Here is a 20,198-nt window from a genome sequence, read left to right on the forward strand (position 1 = left end):
ATCAGATCATCGAGCAAGGCGGCTGCTGGGCCACGCTATCTTTGAGAGACCCAGAAGCTTCGTAGTGGGAAGCAGTGCATGATGTTTCCCATTCTAGCCTTCCTCGTCCGGTTGTCGGTGCGTTGGCAGGGGCAAATGTCCCGTCTTATGATGGTTCCGCCTTGTGGATACCGGGGTATATAACTCTAGCTCAAGTAGCCCCTCTTGCTCACCGTTTGTTATCCCTGAGTTCCATTGCTTCCACAGAAGGCGATCAGTTGGGCTCACTACCCTCTTTCCATCATGAATCTCAACCCCGATCGCCCGCAGCCCACAGGTGGCATCGAAAGAATCCCCCCTCTTCTCGACGTAGAGAAGAGCCAACACAATGTCACTTCACTTGATGAATCGGACAGCAACGGCCGCGACATAGACGGCGAGAAGCCTCAGGAGTTTCAAAGAGGCGTTGAGCGCGTCCGTATTATTACAAGTATCTGGAATAAGCCTACGCTCATCAGCATGTTTGTTTTGTAAGTCAATTCATCCAGGCGGCGTGTGACATCTTCTTACACAACCAGGTTGTACTTGATTCACTTCGTCGACATGCTACAAAACTATCTCGACTCTGGTCTTAACCCTTACGTCACATCGAGTTTTTCCAAGCACGGTTTGCTTACCGTGGCATCCGTCATATCCACTGCGCTTGGTGGCTGCGTCCCCCTCACTATGTCGAAAGCCATCGATATTTGGGGCCGTGTCGAAGGCTTTTGCTTCATGCTGCTCATCTGTGTCCTCGGAATGATCATAAAGGCTGTCTGCACCAACGTCCAGACCTACATGGGCGGCCACGTCCTGTACTGGACCGGGCACATTGGTCTCCTGTACGTTATTGATGTCATGTGCGCCGACATTACTTCTCTCAAGAACCGTATGATCATCTTTGGTCTTAACGGTACGCCTCGTATCGCCGCGACATTCGCAGGACCTGAGCTTGTCAATCTGTTTTACTACGGTCCCGGATGGCGTTGGGCTTTTGGGGCCTTCATCATCATTCTCGTCGCTTGCAGTGTTCCAGCTATGGCCCTCATGCTTTACATGTATAGCAAGGCCCGTAAAGCTGGGTACGCTCAGAAACCGAGGTCTGGCCGTAGCACCTTTGCCTCCTTGAAATTCTATCTCATCGAGTTTGACAGTAAGTGCGCCACCTATCATGTCTCTGTCTACTTTTACTGATTTTGGCTAGTCTTCGGCATCATCCTGCTTATGGCTGGTTTTTGCCTCTTCATGCTTCCCTTTACGCTCCAGGCCTACGCCCCCCAACAGTGGAAGACTCCCTACATCATTGCTATGATCGTCCTCGGTATATTACTGTTCCCCACCTTCGTTGTCTACGAGAGGTATCTCGCCCCTGTCCCCTTTCTCCCGTGGAAGTATCTCAAGGAGCCTACCATTATCGGTTCCTGTCTCTTATACGGTGTCATGTTCCTTTCAGTATTCATCTGGAACGGCATGTTCGGCTCGTACCTGCAGGTTGTACACAGGCAGAGCATCGTGAATGCTGGATACATCCTCAACTCGTTCTCGCTCACATCCTCCGTCTTTGGTCCCCTGATTGGCATGCTCATCAGCTATACTGGCAACTTCAAATGGATCGCAATGAGTGGTGTGCCCATCACCCTCCTTGGAACATGTTTGTTGATTCCTTTCCGTACTCCTAGCACCAACCCTGGCGTTTTAGCCTTCACCCAGGTCCTTGTAGGTCTTGGAACTGGTATTTTCGCCACTTGCGGTCAGCTCGCTGTCATGGCACCCGTCACCCATCAGCAGATTGCCGTTGTCAATGCCCTTTGGGGTCTTTTCGGTGGATTTGGTTCTTCTATTGGCTACTCCATCTCTGGTGCTATGTGGAACGGTATCACGCCTGGCGAACTGTATAGGCGTCTTCCTGAGGGTTCCAAACACCAGGCAGCTGAGATATTTGGTGATTTGGTCTTGCAGATGTCATTTGCCGACGGCACCCCTGAGCGTGAGGCTATTGTTGGCGCTTATGCTCATACCCAGCGATTGATGGTCATCGCTGGTGCGGTCTTTGTCCCACTATGCATTGCCTCCATCTTTATCTGGAAGAACATTAATGTTAAGAAGCTTGAAGAGGAGCAAGGCAAGCAGACCAAGGGCCTGGTTTTTTAAATACCGTCACGGTCTGGCTGCTAGATGTGGAGTTTTGTGAGTTGGAGGTTGCTCGTTGGTGGCATCGAGATGCGTGTACGTCTAATAATGCATGCTTGTTTGATAGAAAAAACTTAACGAATAATTTAATCATGTGAAGTTAGATCAGAACGTGACCTCGAGCTGGGCTGTCTCCGCACGGATATTTGAGTTCATAGGAAACTACAACCACAAATTAAGAATTGGTTTCTAAAGCAATATCTTACTGATAGCAGTTAACAATATGTATCTTTCTTGCTACTGCGTACTCGATTTGAGGATACCAAAGAGGAGAAAAACAGGATACCTTAATATGCATAAAACATTGTATAAGTTACATGAACTTTCATCATACTCTACACAGTTTAACTGACGTAGGTAGGTTTTGATATCCTCACTAATTTGCTAAGTAAAACCCTAGGATTACCGAGAATATGTAACTCAGGTTAATCCTTATAGATAATTCGAGATCCTGCAGACTGGATTCACTTTGCAGTCTGCACTGTCGGTGGTCATCTCGATCGTTGGCCGGTGGGTATGCAGGAGAGCGGGATGGCTTTGAAACAAACATGGCTGCGCAAGAAATATGGTCGAATAGCACGAGATAGGCATTTCAAAGGAAGTGCCGCCTCTTACAAGCGTTCTTTAGAGTGTTTGATCTTCTGCAGTCAGCGTTTGGTGAGATGCAGTTGCTTGGATAGCTAGTGACGATCTCGCCGGCCATGAATCCTCCTTACTGTCAGCTGGGGTCAGCATGCTTTGAGTAAAAAGTGCAGGTAGAGCACATGCATGTAAATCAACCTCGATCTGCCTTCGTGTAATTTGCGTTGTCAGAGGCTGGACATATCGCCCCTAAGCAGTAAAGTTGGTTTCCAGGACACTAAACAGGCAATACTTAGTGCTTAGAGCTTTGAATACACTTAGTGCAACCTTTTCTACCTTTGTCTACTTATTAAACATAAATCTAGCATTTTTGCTATTAAGAGAATCCTCCTTTACTCTTAGCACTTAGTAAGAACATTCTTACTTTATAATTACCCCTACTGCAGCCTTTAAAATGTTGTATCTGTATAATTTACCTAACGTTTACCTATAAGTAGATAATTCTGCTATATAATAGAGAAGTAGTAGAGATTACTACCAGGACACGGCTCTGCCCACTATGCCGTAGCATCCTCAAAAAGGTATTAATGCTCACTCAGATAGTAAGCACGTGGCCAGAACAGTACTTATTGCCACCTCTGACCAGGTATGGCAATAAGTACTGTTATGATGATGCTACGGCATAGTGGGCAGAGCCGTGTCCTGACAATCACCTAGAAGATAGAGATAGAGGTAGAGATAAGTTATAAGTAGAGGTAGACTAGTATAGGTTTTCTAGCACTTATCTAGAATAGTAGAAGATCTACCAGCTAATTAAAGAGAGGTACTTAGTTTAGTGTAATGCGTTAACATTTAATGTAACTGACGTTAAACATTTGGTGCTTAGGAGCACCAAACGTTTAGTGCTCTGGACAACGGCGCGCAGCTGCACCTGCACACCCCTATGACTACATACCAAACGTGTCAGCCAAGCGACCTTGCAGAAGACTGGAGACTTACCAACATGCTGTATTCGTTCTTGCGGCTATGTTAGAAGCAGACAAGCCGCCTATTAGTGAAGGATGCTATTCTTCGTTCTTCGTTCAACCAGAATGAGATATACTGTTACGAGTTCCCTACGGCAGTCAACAATAAGCTGCCTCTCTGATAAGTCTACAGCATGTGATTCAACAGTGCACCGCTTCTTCTCGATCACTCTTGAAGTTCTGACAGTTGAGACATCCGGATGCTCTCAAAATGCGCGCGTGACTATTTGTGGCGTCTGTGGCGTCAGATGCGTCAAGGGCGCATGCTTATCGATAAAACAACCCTTAAATTATAACGTTAAGCCCGCCCTCTCTACGTCAGTCTGGAGTCAATATTGCCGTGCGTCGCTGACAGTCCCCTCCCTTCTTTCTTCCTTCGACATCTCCTATACATATTCATCTCTCATTCTCACAATGCTGCAGAGGGGCTCTTCTTCAGCTTTGCGCGCCGTTGCGCCCACTGTCACACGCCCCACCACTCAAAGCGTCCAGCGATCCTTCTCTTCGACGCGGCTAACTTCCACTGATGTCGACAATGCAACTTTCGGCGAACAACACATTGCAAAGGGCATTGGGCGCCTCACGAAGCATGTTTTCGAAGAAGGCAGGGGCACTTATATCACCACCGACAAAGGTGTCAAGCTGCTCGACATGACAGCTGGGATTGGCGTTGTGAACCTTGGCCACTGCCATCCCAAAGTCAGCGCCGCTGCCGCCGCACAATGCAGCAAGATTACCCACGCCCAAGTCAACATTGGATTCAGCTCTGCGCAAATTGCACTTCTCAAAGAGCTGATCCCCATCCTCCCTCATAAATCTCTTGACACAGTCTTTCTTTGGAACTCTGGGGCAGAGGCAGTTGAGGCAGCTGTGAAATTGGCTCGCGGCGCTACGAAGAAACCCAACGTCATCGTCATGCAAGGCTCTTACCACGGCCGTACAAACGCCACGGCCTCAATGACACGGTCCAAGACCATCTACGGCGAGGGTCACGGACCATTGATGGGTGGTGTCTTTGCGACCGCGTTCCCTTACTATAGCCAGTTTGGCGGCGCTACGCCAGACACTCCTACAAGCGAGCTCGTTAATCAGGCGCTACTTCAGGTGAAGCTCACACTGCAGCAGCAGACATCACCCTCGGACACCGCCGCTATCATCCTCGAGCCGGTTCTTGGCGAAGGTGGTTACGTCCCAGCGCCTGCAGCGTTCTTGCATGGCCTGAGAAAGATCTGTGACGATAACAAGATTCTCCTCATTGCGGATGAAGTGCAATCTGGCATGGGTCGCACAGGGCACATGTTTTTTGTAGAGGAATCTGGTGTTCGGCCTGACATTCTGATCTTTGCCAAAGGTATCGCCAATGGCTTTCCACTCTCTGGAATCGCGAGCTCAAGGGAGCTCATGGATCTGCAGAAGCCAGGTTCGATGGGCGGTACATATGCTGGCAACGCTGTTGCTTGTGCCGCTGCCAAAGCGGTCATTGAGGCGTTCCGTGAGGAGAATATCCTTGACAACGTGGCCGCGCGTTCCCGGCAGATCTTCTCTTTCCTTGAGGACCTGAAATCTTCAGGTACAAAAGCCGGCAACTTGATTGAAGATGTCCGTGGGAAGGGGCTCATGGTCGGTGTCCAATTTGCGAACACAGAACTTCAACATGACTCTTCGAACGCTGCATCACGACAAGCAAGTGCTCAGCCGCAAATCGCACCAAAGGTGGTTCAAGAGTGCATCAAGCGGGACATGCTACTTCTCAGCACATCAGTATTCGATGTTCTGAGGTTCATACCGCCGCTTACAATTAGCGAAGATGAGATGACCCAGGCATGCAAGATTTTCAAAGAGTCCTTGGAAGCAGTTGCGGAGGGTTTATAAGAAATACTTAGTCGCACCTAATTTGAATGATTTAAGTCCATAGTTCGAGCCTCCAAGTTGTGTTCAGACCTGTTTTCAGGATGGAGCTCATTCTCTGTCAATTGAGTAGGCACCCACGACCTTGTTAATACTCGTTCGTGAGTTGACTGGCCTCCAGGGCCCGATGAGGTAGCAGTAATATCCGGAAATAGCAGTGCATCTGTAGATCGGACGAAGCAACCTTTGAGGGGCGTGGTGCTGGTTAGTAGGCATGTATGGTGATGGCGAAGGTCACTCTATGTTGTTACTAAGATTTTTACTGCTGACAGTGCGCTTTTGAACAGGCTAATTTTATGCAGTCATCAATAGTGGAGACTTTGGGTTACAATTTAATGGCTGATTATAAAGAAAAGGCGGGCAGGTTTTGCTTGATGTTGCCACTGACCAGAGGTAGCGGACGGTCCTCGAGTTTCACTGCGCAGACTGGGATGCACTTTCACTAATCGCTGTGAACACAGGACGATTACTTCGATTTGAAGCCAATGGAGATTGAGGCAGACCGGCGGACAAAGTGGGAGATGAACGTCGGTATTCAATGGTATGTGTGTCGAGTAGAAGTGATGCGGTATACCGCCAAGAATCATGAGAACATTGCAGCTGTAGTGTACTAACAACAACTATCTTATGGAGTAACACAGATGATGTCGAGCGCTTAAGACTCAAGCCTTGTTCTTAGCTCGCTGAGCTCTTCGCGCTCCTTGAGTCCCCATCTATCTCCACCAATTGTACAAAGCTTCTCTCATCATCAGTCGTCTGCGGCTTCTTCGCATAACACACCCTGAAGGTAGTCTGTAGATTAATATTATTCGCGATGAGTCCGCTGAACGCGTGCAATCTCTGACTTCGTCTGGGGGGTCCCATTGTATCCTTTGCGGTGGACTGGTTTGTGCTACCCACAATTTTGGGGAAGAGACGCGTGAGACTGAGACAGATGGATGGCATACAGATACAGATGATACCGACCTAGCATTCTATTACTGACCAGAGACTAGCTTCCAGGTAGTCCTACGTCGTGTCTGTCGTGTTTGCGAAGTTTACGAGAGAGCGAAGACAGAGCATTGAAACGACGGTAACACTGTGGTGGTCAGTAAGTATGAACGATGTAGTAAGATAGATCTTGACACATAACGATCCAACACTGAATATAAGCAATACGCTGATTTTCTTCTTCATCCCCATATGCAGCTTCCAAATCTGTGTAATTGGCAGCGACAAGGTGACGAAATCAAACCACGACGCTGTGCGCAGCATGTGTGAAGGTCAGCGTATTGTTGTTGATGCACTTCCTAGTGTGATCTCAATCCCACTGATTCTATGCGAAGCTGACTGGCGTACAGTAAAAGGTGGCAGCGAACCCAAACGCGATCATTGACGCGATCTGAAAGTAGATGATCATCCAGACTATGCGCCTAAAACGCTTCTCTGGGAAGATCTGGAGGAAGAAGAGCAAGAAGGAGATCTTGATGAAGCTGAGTGTAGTAAAATAAATAATCTCACTGATCCAAAAATACTGTGAGGTCTTGTTAGCCGAAGTCTGTTGAGTGCCTGCGCGAAATCTCACCAGAAGCGTAGTAGTTATGCCTGAGAAGAAAACATTCCACATACTGAGCCTAAGCCCAGCGAACAACATTTTGTAACACGTAGCAAACAGTACAGTGTTAAATATCAAGACCATGACCATATTGCTGTTATCAAGCCATAGAAGACGTCCCACGGTAAAAAGTACGATCCACTGAGCCGCCATGGCAACAACAGCCAGAGCGTAAAAGGCAATGTTGATTAACCTGTAATGTCTTGACTCGTCGCGGATGGACTTATCACTGCACACCGTCAAGGTAGTGCGAAGCGCGCTCGGCTCTTTCTTGCGACTACATGACCCAGTGATGCAGTCTCAGACTTCATCCACAAGAGTGATATTGCGGCAGGCGCAGGAGGAGTTGGAAGATAGGGGAGGACGACACCTTGTATACCTAAACGTGTTGTTTAGACAATCTTGCTAGTATTATTGTCAGCGTTATATACAAAATTCACATGGCAGGAGTACCTACTGCGCAGCCCGGCAATAAACCGAAGTTGCTTTTTGGGCGTGAAAAACAGCAATTAGGAGCGATAGCGACACAGTCACTCACGTGAAGAGTCTGGATCGCATGCTCTGGTCCGATGTGTTGGCACAGCTAAAGAGTTAAAAGTAATTTACTCTGGAAGTTAGGTAAGGGTCTGGCGGAACATGTGGTGAGCTACTGAGGGCAGAGATTAGATTATAAAAGCACAAATATAAAAGTAACGTGCAGCAGTGACGAGCCCCCTTTACAGAACGCCTAGATTCAATTTGTGGTCGTACAGGTGATGCTTCCGTGTCGTAGTGGGGCTGCCTAGATCCTCCAGACAATCATTCTCACGGACATGCGGATCCTGCGCAAGACAGGTAAGACAAGGACTTATTTGATTAAGGTCTTGATACTTGTTCAGCAATAGATTAGTATGTGTGTATATGTGCAATACAAACTAACCTTGTACTATAATAGGTAGCCCCTGCCTTTTTCTTAGCAGGTTATTTGCTAAACCCTTCAACCTTAGCTGCTGCTATCTAACAAAAAGGCACAACGCTTGTACATGCTAGAAAGATGCAGAAGAAGTTTATGCATCTAATATAAGTGCGTTATACAAGTAATTGCTTATCCTATATAAGGTGTTTACAATGCCAAGGAAAAGTGTCCGGCTTAGTAGTGTGTCTGGCTTCGTGGTGCTTTACGTTATACGAAGTATTATATTTACTACTTGCTATACTAGAACGTAAATACATCAGAGACATTAATAACCTGTCCACTTGCAATTGATTTGTTAGCGCAAATACCTGTTAGTATAGACAACGCCCCGTCTACGTGAGTAGCAGCCCTCATGTCTTGATTAATCTCAGCACCGTGTTCGCCAAAAAGATCCGCAAGTAAGACCTCATCGCCTCCGCCATGTGCCCCTACACTGGTGGGAATCTCGACATCAACTGGCTTTTGGAACAGTTTCCTCAAAGTAATCGATCGAGTCTCAAGTGAGCCTTCAAGCGATTGATCACCACCGCTGTTGACGTAACTGTTTTCGACGACTTCCATCTCTAAACGTCCACCTGTGCCGTTGAAAGATACGCGAAACCCTTCCCATGGCGCGTACGCAGTGAGCGAATATGTTAGCACTGCGCTGTTCTGATAGCGCACCATGACGTTCATGGTATCCTCAATGCTGATGCCGTCGCCGAACACGCTCTGATCTCGGTAATAGCTGTCCTCGTGTTCTGCATCAAGATACATCTTCTTCAGCTTACCATTCATTTCCATGTGTAGCGCGAAGGGGTCCGATCTTGCTACTTCGCTGCCATGTGCTCTGTTGTAAAACTCGGTCACACCACGCTTTTCCGCATTTTCTCGACCGTAGAATTTTAGGTCGCCTAATGCATATACAGTCTCAGGTCGCGAGTTGAGCCAGAAGTTCACGAGGTCAAAGTGATGCGTTGACTTGTGAACCAGCAACCCTCCAGCATTTCGCTTGTCGCGGTGCCAGCGTCGGAAGTAGTCAGCACCATGCGATGTATTGAGCATCCATTCAAAGTGGACGCTTGTTACTGTTCCGATCTCTCCTGAACGTAGAAGTTCCCAGACTTTCGTGTTGTGTGGCGCGTATCGGTAATTGAAGGTCACACGGACCTTGTTGCCAGTTCGCTCCACAGCATCGAAGATCTCCCGACACCGTGGCACATCGATGGTCATGGGCTTCTCTGTGACCACGTTGCAGCCAAGTTCGAGCGCTCGTACAATGTAGATGTTGTGTGTGCGATCGATGGTGGTCACGATCACTTCATCTGGTCTGGCCTCCTCGATCATGCGATCGAAATCCTTCGCCTTGTATGTTTGAACTTTGGCGTGACCAAAAGAATGTAGCTGTTCGTTGGCAAAGTCGAGCCGAGTCTGATTTGTGTCGCAGAATGCTACGATCTGAGAGGTCTCTTTGTAGGATGTTGCAATTGCCGAGTAGAAAAAGCTCGAGCGTCCACCAGTACCGATGAGAGCATATCTCTTTCGCCTTGGGTGCGTATCGTCCATGATGTTGTTTCTGTAGATTAACACGTTGTTGAAGCTCGATGTTTGGCCAAGATATAAGTAAAGAGGGGCATGTTCCACCAAAGGGCATCGGACAAATCCTTCTCCGTCTCACTCGGGCCATACCACACCGAATACCTTAGGCCAAGAGTCTTCTACCGGTGGCAAATTATGCCTGCTCCACTCTCATGGGGTTTCTCAAGAGATGATCAGTCATTGGGCAAAGGGTTTTGCGGGGAAAGTTGCGTTGTAAGATGCCACAGGGCATGGGCTGAATGCTTCCAAAAGCGCCAATTTATGGAATTCATCAAGTTTGTCGCCGAGGTGGGTATTCGTATTGAGAAAGCGTATAATGTTGAGTTAAGCCCTGGGCCAACGACTTGGTGCTGATTGGTCATCTAGTTGTTGCTGATAATATATGGTAGGGCGGGCTCAAGGGTAGAGTGAAGCGATCGCGACCACCACGTATTCTCCACGAACATGGCGACTCCCGACACCAAAGACTCCATCAATCGCATTGAACAAAAAAACATATTCAAGCAACCACGAGACTGTCGATACTACAGCGAGATGGCTTGCAGATGTACACGTTGAGGATGCAGCCTTCACCCACAAAGAGGAGCGCGCGGTCTTGAAACGTATAGACTAAAGAGTTATCTCTCTCCTTCTTTTTGCTTATCTTTTCCAACAGCTAAATAAGAGCTCACCGTCCTATGTGTCAATATTTGGCATCCAAAAGGATGCAGGGCTCATTGGCAAGCAATATGCGTGGCTCAGATCGATCCTGTACCTAGCACAACTGATCATGCAGCCCCTCGTCGCATTCTTGCTTATCAAATTCCCAACAGGAAAAGACATTGCTGGAACCATCTTCTGTTGGAACAGCAGTCTGACTATTTTGGCATCTTGCACCGACTTCAGAAGTTTGCTAGGTCTGCGTTTCCTGCTAGGAAACTTTGAAGCTATGAGCCTGCGTTGCTACAACGACGATGTGGTGGTGCAGATCTGAACAGACGATGCGTACTGCGTCTTGGAACGCAATGAACGGTGTCACTTACATCATCGGTAGCCAATTTACCTATGGACTTGGTCACATCGACAACGACTCGATGTACAAATACCAGATCATCCTTCCCTTCTGTGGGCTGATGACTGTAGCGTATTCTTTCGTGGTCTTGGTGTTCATGCCAGACTCTCCATTGAAGGCAAAGTTCCTGACCGAACGCAATTCGCCGTCGAAAGAATACGAGCCAATCAGATAGGCATACAATCAGGTACATGGGAGACATTCATCGACTTCAAGACTTGGCGTTTGTTTGTTAGTGCCTGCGGTTATGTACGCACCCACCGCGGATCTTCACAGCTACGATCAAAATTACGTTATAGACAAGCAAGAGGTTCTAACTGGCTAGCTATAGTTAGTTAACAGTAAAAGTAACAGGTTGGGTGACAGATTAGGACAGCATGCAGAGCAAAACGTGACAACTACAGAAAATCAGCTAGTTATCTATCGGCCCACGTTCACAGTCTGTGTTAATGAATCGAAGTTCCAGATTTGGAGTGGGTGCATACATATCGCCAGGCATTATATCGCCATCGTTGCGATATCGTGAGTGTCTCCTAACTGCCTTGAGTTGAGTCAATTGGTAGCTTAGAAACTCTGCGAATTACCTGCAGAATTGCCAGCGGCGGTATCTCCACCTTCGGTAGCCCGATCATCCAGGACTTCGGATGCACAAACTTTGAAGCCATTCTGTTTAACATTCCATTCGGTGCAATTCAAATTGTCTTGATCCTCAGCTCGAGCTGGGGTGCCGCAAGGTTCAAACATAAAGGCTTAGCAATCGCTCTTATCTCTGTCTTTCCTGCCGTTGATCCAGTCATAATGTTGACACTACCCCGAAAGCATAAAGGCGTTCTGCTCCTCAGATACTATCTCGTGTCATGTCTAGCTGCCATCACGCCCCTTTACTACACTTGGCATATCCAGAACACTGCAGGGGACACCAAGAAGAAGTGCACTCCCGCCATGGTTTTCGTTGGAATGTGCACACTGGTAATGTCATTGGACCATTTCTCTTCTCAGTCGACGATGCACCTGAATATCGCCCTGGTCTGGTCTCGAACCTCGTCATGTTCATCCTTGTTGGTGCTATTTCACTGTTGATCCCGATGTACTTTGCCCTACTGTTCTGAAGATACGCTAAACGCAGAGAAGAATAGGGAAATCCATCTGTCAGACTAGATGATTCCATGCTTAATAAAAATGAAAGAGACAGCAAAAGGTATCGAGCTGGAAGGCGGTGAGACACAGCGACATAAGCAATACAAGAGGTTCTCGGACAAGACTATAGCGAACGAGGACTGTATTTACTGTGAGATGAGCGAGTTGTTTGAACTAGGCGGCCTTGAACTGACGGTTAATAGTTTACTGAGGCACAAGAGCGACGAAACGCATATAACGGGCTTCCAAGATAGCTAAGAGCTTGTTCGGTTTCGCACCCAGACTTACTTCTACTTCGATTTTCACTTGCTGAACAGAGACTTTACCTAGCACCTCATACAAAAACCGCTATGCCTTGTCCAGGACACTGCGTACTATGCCAGGAAATGACCCGCTACGTGTCACCCACTATGCATTGTTTTTGGCAAGTGTATAACAATGAATTTATTGAACTTTGGCTCTAAGCAGCGTGTCTATAGTGGAAGCGTCCAATTACACAATTTCGAACCTCAATGTCTCTTGCACTGCCCCCCGCCCCCCCCCCCCCCCTGGTTTATTTTCCCATGGACAGTACGCCGTGAACTCCGCATTGACTGACTGCCTCCAGGCTTGCCTACCATGATTCAAAAGCAAATAAGATATTATATGGTGCATCTAAAGAATTGGCTTGTCCCAAGGCCCTGATTCGATTCACTGAGCGCGGGTGAACAACTCACTTAACGCTGACTCGTACCAAAAAAACAATCGACGTCACGATACAGGTGCAAGGTTTACACCATGCTCGCTGCATCTATGGCCTAGCTAAGTTCTATCTAATAAGCCAGCACGAAAATAATCCATAACAGAAGAGTCGCTTGAGAGACGGTTGATAAAGCAGGCTTAGCGGAAACTGCATCAAAAGCGGTATCCCACAGCTCTTCCATGTTTAGACAAGTACCTCCAGTTCAAGATCAAGATGCAGAAGAAGAGAGGGGTAGAGTGAGTGAGGATGATTTCTTCTGTTCGTGCGCTTCTCCCTACTCGCTATGCGTGCATTGCACCACCTTGCTGCATGGCGCTGCGTGTGCGAGTGCCGAACCCTGCTCACCGAGCTGCTTCTTGCTACAAGTCTTATTCATGTCGGAGGCTAATAACGCATCTTGCGAGTCATCCCACAGTCTCGCGTACTTCGTAGTGGTCACGTTTTTCAAACTCCATCTTCTTAATTTTGATACGAGAGCGATATATTGATAAAACCTCCATCAATGAATGTATATTGATGTATTGTACATTTAAATGCTAGGGTTCGAATACAGTCTACTTATACAATCATCTTCTCGTTAGTCAGCTCCTCGAGGTGGCGCCTCTCTATGCCTGAAGTCAAGGCTAGAACCTCTAGTACTTCTTTTTTCGCTGCCTAACATGCGGGTCTTGGCCCTTCCGATTTCTCTTCTGTCGGTCTGTCGGTGGCTTATATGGCTCTTTTCCATATTCCTCTCTGTACAAGCTCAGCATGTACTCGTCCACATGTCTTCTCTCGACTAGCCCCTCCAGCTCTGCCTCGGCAGCGGCAGCAGCAACAGCTTCAGATGCAGCGCGTGTTGCATTGCTAGACTCGTTGAAATCGACTTGGTCGTCGTGAATCTCGTCCACAATCTCCTTTTGCGCGATGGAAGCAGCGTTGCGGTCTTCGGTATCTTCGACAGTGTTCATGACACGCGCGTCGCCTAGGATGCCGGCGCGCTCACCGAGAACCCTCTCCATAGCTGCGCCGGCTTCATCGGAGGTGTCGATGCCACGGTCATCATCCAGTGCATCGCGCCAGGTGACCTTGTTGAAGGCGTCGGTTGTGAAGTCGCCTTTCTGGATGATGACATCGTCGAGCAGGCGTTTCTGGTTCGATTTGCGCAGGATGTTGGCTTCGATGGTATACTCGCTGACAAACTTGTAGATGTGGACATCGCGTGTCTGGCCGATGCGGTGAGCTCGGTCTTGACACTGTTTGTCCATGGCGGGATTCCAGTCGAGATCGTAGAAGATGACAGTGTCGGCGCCTGTGAGGTTGATGCCAAGACCCCCAGAACGGGATGAAAGGATGAACGCCAGAATGCTGGTGTCGGTGTTGAATCGATCGGTGAGAATTTGACGCTGCTCGACTTTGGTAGATCCGTCGAGACGTAGGTACCGGTGGCCGTGAATGTTGAGGAACTGTTCCAGAATATCAAGCACTTTGGTCATCTGGGTGAAAATCAAGACACGATGGCCTCCGGACTGGAGATCACGAAGAAGGGTGGCAAGTCGCTGCAGCTTTCCGCAGTCGTACTGCAGTAGACGCTTGTCAGGGAAAGCGATGGACTGACGCATGCGGGCATCGTGGAAAGGATCCCGCTGGTGGGCCATCTCTGAGGACCTAATGAGCTCCACACCTTGTTTCGACACTGTCAAAGGTGCGAGCTCCTCTGCAGCGACTGCCGGTGTGACGCATGTGAACTGGGTGATGAGAGGCTGAAGAGCCTCTGCTCGCTGTTCTAAGGTGGGAATCATATCAAAGAAGTGGGTCACTTGCTCGTTGCACCACTCATTTGCAGCACGAATCGTCTTGGGCGATCTGAAGCCGAGTTCACCGTGATATCTCCTTATCACATCGTACTGCGCCTCTTCTTCATTTGGTGGTATGATCGTCGTGGACTGCCCGAATTGATGATTCGTTGGGATGGGTTGATGCGTTGGGTACACTAGCGTAGGCTGAGGCTGCAATGACTGTTGTATCGGATGGTATACGTTTGGTAGCGGTGGTTTTGGCTTCAGTATTTTGATGCCAGCACGTCGGGGACCGAATACATGCGCATGCCAGTCAACGGTGACAGCATCGATGATCTCTTTTCCGTAGATTGGGAGAAACTGCGTCCGAGTACGAGTAAGAGAGAGACATCTCTGCAGATGATCGCGAACGGCCACTTGTTCGCGACGAGCCAGTGCTGACAACGTTGCCTGTAGTGACGAGGACCCTGCCGGAGAGTTCTTGTTGATTCGGCGAGTCTGGCGTTCGATGAGATCCTCCAGCGGTCGTGTCGCGCGAATTTGCTGTGAGCGTCGAGCATGCCGCATTTGCGTCTGTTCGCGTCGTGCGAAGACCATGTTCAGCGCATCCAAATTCACCCGCTTGTCCTCCATCCCTTCATGCACTCGCTTGCGAATCAACAGGTTTTTGATTTCAAACTCAGCAACCACTGACTTTGGCATCGCCATGGAAGTGACAATGGCACGCGTCTCGAAAAGATCCGGATGGTTGCACACTTTTCGTAGCGACATCAAGCAGTTGATAATGGACATGTAGTTGCCAGATGACAGAATTTGCTTCGTATCCGCACGGCCCATGAAACCATCGTAAAGCTGCCGCTGCCGCTTGGACAGCTTGCAGTACACAACGTGCTCATACTTTCCAGGCATCTGCTTCTCAACTTCCGCCTTTAGTCTGCGGAGCAAGTACGGTCTTAACACCTCGTGTAGTCTGGCAACGATCTTCTGCGCCTCAGCGTCGAGTTGCTGTCGGCCTTGGTCCAGGATTTGTGACGTTGGATTCTTCAGAGCCAAAGTGAATTCCTCAAGGTTGGCGATGCGACCTTCACCAGCAAAGCCAGCAGGCATTAAAAAGTAGAGCAAAGACCAGAGCTCATCGATGTTGTTCTGCAATGGCGTACCTGTCAGCAACAGGCGTCGCTCCGTCCGCAAGGTAAGCATAGTCTGCCATCGCTGCGACTTGAAGTTCTTGATGTTGTGCGCTTCATCTAGGATGAGATACTGCCATGCCCGCATTTTGAATGCGGCAGCGTCCTGGAGAATGAGCTGATACGACGTGATGACGACGTTGTACATATCTTTACCGGTATTTCGCCAGCCCATACGCTTACGCTTGCGTTCGTTGATGTCGCCGTAATAGGTCAGGATTCTGAAACCAGGCAGGAACTTCTTGAATTCCATCTCCCAATTGAGCATCACGCTGGTGGGGACTACTACCAAATGTGGGCCCCACACGTTTCGATAACAGGCAATGTAGGCCAGAAGCGAGATGGTTTGTATGGTCTTGCCCAGGCCCATCTCATCAGCGAGGATACCGTTGGTCTCTGTATCGTAGAGATTCGCGAGCCAGTCGAGTCCGCCGTGTTGATATTCGCGGAGTGTACCTCGCAAGAGAGGAGGAATCTCTGCGCGCGGAGGCGATGATGTCTGGCGAGATTTGTTGGGCATAAGCTCTACTGCTTGCACATCATCCTCTCCGGCTTCCATCACGATGTCCTCTTCCACTGGCTCATCTGCAGTGGCTTGGATGATAGGTGATTTAGCGCGATTCGAGTGTCCATTGACGTGGACGTTCTCGTCGTTGACTACGTCACGACTACTGTCGACGAATTGATTCTCGATAGAAGACTCGTCCTGATCATCAGCCGCAGACGGTGAATGATGACCGTTTACCCCGTTCGCTTGCACGTATACCTCTGACGCCTCTTCTTCGACCGAAGCCTTGGCGGCCTCCTTTAGCTTTCTGATATCACTGGCACCGAGGAAGCCCATCATGCCAACATCGTCATCATCATCATCAGCATTATCGTCGTCGTCGTCGTCATCATCATCATCATCTGTGCCCAAGTCTGATGCTCCGGTTCCTAGAACTGCTTCTGAGCCGTCCTCGTCTTCAGCGTCATCGCTTGGCCAAGCCTCACTGCCAGATCGAGAAGCGTCCTCTTCGTCTTCAGAATCCAGCAACGCGTCGTCGACCTGTTCCAGCTCGACGTTGGCGGGGTTGATGTAGGTGGGCTCGCTGTTGCGGTTGTCACTCCAGCTGTTGGTGGAAACTGTTTGTTCGATTGGTGTGGCAAAGGCATCGTCCGTCTGGAAATCAGACTCTGGCGTAGGCGCGGGCGTGACTTCTTCGACATGATCCTCCGCATCTTCTTCGCTTTCAAAGGTTTCCTCACCCGAGCTGCTGTCCAGGAGATCAGGCAGCTGTTCATACTTGGCGCGTAGCTGCTCTGCGGTAAGATTTGCATCGTCGTCGTCGTCTGCATTGTTTTCCTCGCTGTCGTCGCTCGAGGACATGACATCATCATCGTTGCGGATTCTGGACGTGTCCGAGACTTGACTGCCCAACTCAGCCATTTCGCCGTCAAACCCGCGGTCCTCGCTGTAGTAGGATGCCGAGTCAGCAGCACCGCGGCCCAGGATTTCCTGCGCCTGGTTGAACATGTCATCCATGGCCTTGTGGCCCAGCTGCAGTTGCTCCTCCTCATATTTGGCGACGCGCTCTTTGTCGATTTCGACCCTGACGAGGCCCCAGGCATCCTTGACGTCCTTGACCAGCTGTTTGTAGCGTAGGATGTGGCGGTCCATCTCTTCCCGGTCGAGCTCGTCTTTGCTCTTACGCTTGTACTTGACGGACCAGCGATCTTGGGCCTCGCGCGCAAGGATCTTGGCCAGACGCCTGTGGTTCTTCTTCTCGTCGGCCAGCAATCTTCCGAAATGCAGGGCGTGGGCAGTGACATGGTCCCAGTGGCCGTACTGCTGTGGTGGCTCGGGAGCCGGCTCGGGGGCAAAGACGCTGCAGACGGCCTGGCTCAGCACGCCACTCTCGGCAGCACCTTCAATGCGCATGCGGCGTTGTGCCTCTTCCTCGGCCTTTGCCTCGGTCATGCGCTGGCCTTCCTCGCCTTCGAGCGGGTCGTCCTGGGCGAGGAAGGCTTGGAGAGAGCCGTGCTTGGGCGGCGGGGCGAGGTGGAGAGGGTGGCGTTGCGGAGGGTCGAGCTTGCGCAGCTTCAGACGCAGGCGAGGCGCGGGAGCTGAGGGATCGAGGTGGTCGGCATAGAGGCCGTCGTCAGGCTGGTGGTCGTGTGCGTTGGCTGCGCGTGGGTCGTGGCTGCGCTCGTCGACCGCGACCGCGACAGCAGCAGCAACGGCGTCCTGAGCGGCGCGCCGTGTGCGCCCGCCGCGCTTCCTGGCAGCTTCGGGCGAGACATGGCCAAGGGCGGGCGATGCGGGCGGCGTGGGGCGTGCTGGGGCTGCAGGTTTGCGCTGGCGCTCTGATTTGCGCGATGTGGGCGTGGCCCTGTTCGCCGTGACGCCGTGCCTGGGCGTGCTGTTGCCGTTGCTGTTGCCGTTGCCATTGCCATTGCCGTTGCTGTTGCCGTTGCCATTGCCGTTTGTCAGCGGTGGCCTCGCCGTGTGTCTGCCCGCGCGTTTCGCAGGCTCGGGCGTCGGGGGCGGCGGCGCGTCCCGGTTCACGCGCGACGACTTGCGCACGCCGTTCTCGAAGACGGTCGTGGGTCCGTCGGCGGTGAAAGACTTCCAGGGCGGCGATGCGGCGCGGGAGGCTGAGCGCGGCGTAGAGGCGGAGGTGGAGGTGGTGGTGGAGGTGGAGGTGCAGGTGGAGGTGGAGGTGAATGCCGTGGCCGCAGTCGTGGTCCTGGCCGTGGCCGTCAAGAAATGCGAGCCGTCGAGCTTCCGGCGCTTGGCCGAGCGCTGCATGACGCCACCATGGTCGCTGCCGTCGAGCGCAACCGCGACCGCCTCGCCCTCGTCCTTGATGGGCAGCTGGACGTGGCCATCAGGGGCGGCGTCGTGCGGCGCGTCGGGGCTGGTGGCGGCGGGTTTCGGGGTGTGGTGCACGTCGTCGTCGCGGTCGTCGCGGTCGTCGCGGTCGTCGTTGTCGGCAGGCGTGCCTTGTTCCATTCAGAGAGGGAGGCTGCCTCGGAGAGCCTCGCAGCAGAGAGACCAGCCAGCGCACCGCCAAACGAGCATCTATCGTCGCAAGAGCGCCGTCGCTGTCTTGTCGCGGCCCGGCTGCACACCGTGGCGGGTCTGGAGTTGCGCTGCGGCTTCGTGGGGGCGTGGGAATGGCGTGCGGGTGTTTGTGTTGGGAGCCTGCCTGCACTTTTCGTGTTCCTGGGCGAAAGACGCCGCACGACCACACCCGCCGCCGACGCACCGCGACCACGACGCACCACGACGCACCAACCCCCGACTGGTCGAGAACGGATTAGCCGCGCCAAGGCTCTCCACCACCACCGAGCCTCCGAGCTCCATCACGAACCTCGACCCTCACGTCGACCCACGAATCGCACACCTGCCCCCCCCCCCGCACCTCCGCCGCAACGTAGCGTGCCCCCGTCCCCCCCCCCCAATTGCGCTCCCCCAGCTGCTGACCACCGCCCAGAATGCTCTCCCGGCGCATCGCAGCGGCCCGTCCGCTCCCTACCACCGTCCTGCGCTCGACCGCCGTCCCGCACTTGACCCAGCGCCGCACCGCCCTCACCGCACACGAGCGCGCCGAGCTCGCCGACCCCAACCAGAACGGCGGCTACATCAACCCGCCCCGCGAGAACCGCAACAGCCGCGACCCCTACGCCGGCTGGTGGGACCAGCAGGACCGCCGCAACTACGGCGAGCCCTGCCACGAGGACCACGACATCCTCGGCGCCCTCTCGCTGCACAACTACGACCACTTCACCCCCGGCTGGGGAGCTGTCCTGCTCGGCACCTTCGTCGCCACCGTCCTGGGCCTGTGTGTCGCCGTGAACCAGATCTACCCCGACAAGGTCAGCGCCCCCAAGACATATCCAGATGGTCTGGAGGCTGAGCTTGGCGGAAAGGGTGCTGTCCCGGTAAGTGGCCTCTCCACTCTGTTCTGTTCTCCGCACGACCGCTAACGCCTTGGCACAGGCCAGGAAGCCCGGCGCGGAATGGTAGAGCAGGATGCTGAGGCGGATTCAAGTCACATGTAAATACCACCGCTCGCGCCAGGGATCAATTTCCGTTTGTTTTCACTCAACAACTGTGCATGTGCTGCCCCAACTGCATCCTTCCACGGTTTCCTGTCTGGCCTGGTCTTCCCTTGCCTTTGCCCTTCCCCTCACCTGCCCATAACAATCCAGTACTTTCTCTCCCTTCCTTCCCCGTTCAATTTGTACTCGAATGCGAATCACGGCCGGACGGATGTTGTCTGGACTCCACTCTACTACCCGCGGTTGGACGTGTTTTCATGCCATCTACTGTATCGCCCGACCAGCGCTACCCTGCCAACGCCACCACCCTGCCAGCGCCGCCAACGCCCAGAGCGTGGGCATTACAAATTAGGTACTGTGCGCGAGGGTGCATCAACGCCATGCTGAAGATAAAGATGCAAAGGTA

At 51.4% G+C, this 20,198-nt stretch overlaps 5 protein-coding genes across 5 annotated transcripts, besides 16 other annotated features; 3 read left to right on the plus strand and 2 right to left on the minus strand.

Moving 5' to 3' along the window:
• Positions 1-282: 282 nt before the first annotated feature.
• Positions 283-2,169, plus strand: EKO05_0003661 (uncharacterized protein; the record flags this gene model as incomplete). Its single annotated transcript, XM_038938319.1, has 3 exons — positions 283-509; positions 558-1,171; positions 1,223-2,169. The coding sequence occupies 3 exons, from the start codon at positions 283-285 to the stop codon at positions 2,167-2,169; spliced, it is 1,788 nt and encodes a 595-aa protein (XP_038800616.1).
• Positions 2,170-3,329: 1,160 nt separating this feature from the next.
• Positions 3,330-3,425: a dispersed repeat.
• A 79-nt stretch (positions 3,426-3,504) lies between these two features.
• Positions 3,505-3,550: a tandem repeat.
• A 679-nt stretch (positions 3,551-4,229) lies between these two features.
• Positions 4,230-5,687, plus strand: EKO05_0003662 (4-aminobutyrate--2-oxoglutarate transaminase; the record flags this gene model as incomplete). The annotated part of the gene is made up of 1 exon (XM_038945306.1): positions 4,230-5,687. The coding sequence occupies one exon, from the start codon at positions 4,230-4,232 to the stop codon at positions 5,685-5,687; it is 1,458 nt and encodes a 485-aa protein (XP_038800615.1).
• Positions 5,688-8,512: 2,825 nt separating this feature from the next.
• Positions 8,513-9,817, minus strand: EKO05_0003663 (uncharacterized protein; the record flags this gene model as incomplete). Its single annotated transcript, XM_038945305.1, has 1 exon — positions 8,513-9,817. The coding sequence occupies one exon, from the start codon at positions 9,815-9,817 to the stop codon at positions 8,513-8,515; it is 1,305 nt and encodes a 434-aa protein (XP_038800614.1).
• Positions 9,818-12,565: 2,748 nt separating this feature from the next.
• Positions 12,566-12,587: a tandem repeat.
• An 825-nt stretch (positions 12,588-13,412) lies between these two features.
• On the minus strand, positions 13,413-18,740 carry EKO05_0003664 (DNA helicase; the record flags this gene model as incomplete). Its single annotated transcript, XM_038945304.1, has 1 exon — positions 13,413-18,740. One exon carries the CDS (start codon positions 18,738-18,740, stop codon positions 13,413-13,415), a length of 5,328 nt encoding a protein of 1,775 aa, XP_038800613.1.
• Positions 13,582-13,613: a tandem repeat.
• Positions 16,587-16,655: a tandem repeat.
• Positions 17,065-17,107: a tandem repeat.
• Positions 17,939-17,973: a tandem repeat.
• Positions 18,150-18,212: a tandem repeat.
• Positions 18,397-18,450: a tandem repeat.
• Positions 18,454-18,488: a tandem repeat.
• Positions 18,621-18,658: a tandem repeat.
• Positions 18,677-18,720: a tandem repeat.
• Positions 18,741-18,963: 223 nt separating the features above from the next.
• Positions 18,964-19,019: a tandem repeat.
• A 206-nt stretch (positions 19,020-19,225) lies between these two features.
• On the plus strand, positions 19,226-19,757 carry EKO05_0003665 (uncharacterized protein; the record flags this gene model as incomplete). The annotated part of the gene is made up of 2 exons (XM_038938413.1): positions 19,226-19,672; positions 19,731-19,757. 2 exons carry the CDS (start codon positions 19,226-19,228, stop codon positions 19,755-19,757), a joined length of 474 nt encoding a protein of 157 aa, XP_038800612.1.
• Positions 19,306-19,340: a tandem repeat.
• Positions 19,429-20,198: part of a mobile genetic element that runs on past the window's edge.
• Positions 19,897-19,964: a tandem repeat.

This window comes from Ascochyta rabiei, chromosome 5 (genome assembly GCF_004011695.2).
Source record: "Ascochyta rabiei chromosome 5, complete sequence".
In the NCBI taxonomy this organism is placed as follows: Eukaryota; Fungi; Ascomycota; class Dothideomycetes; order Pleosporales; family Didymellaceae; genus Ascochyta; species Ascochyta rabiei.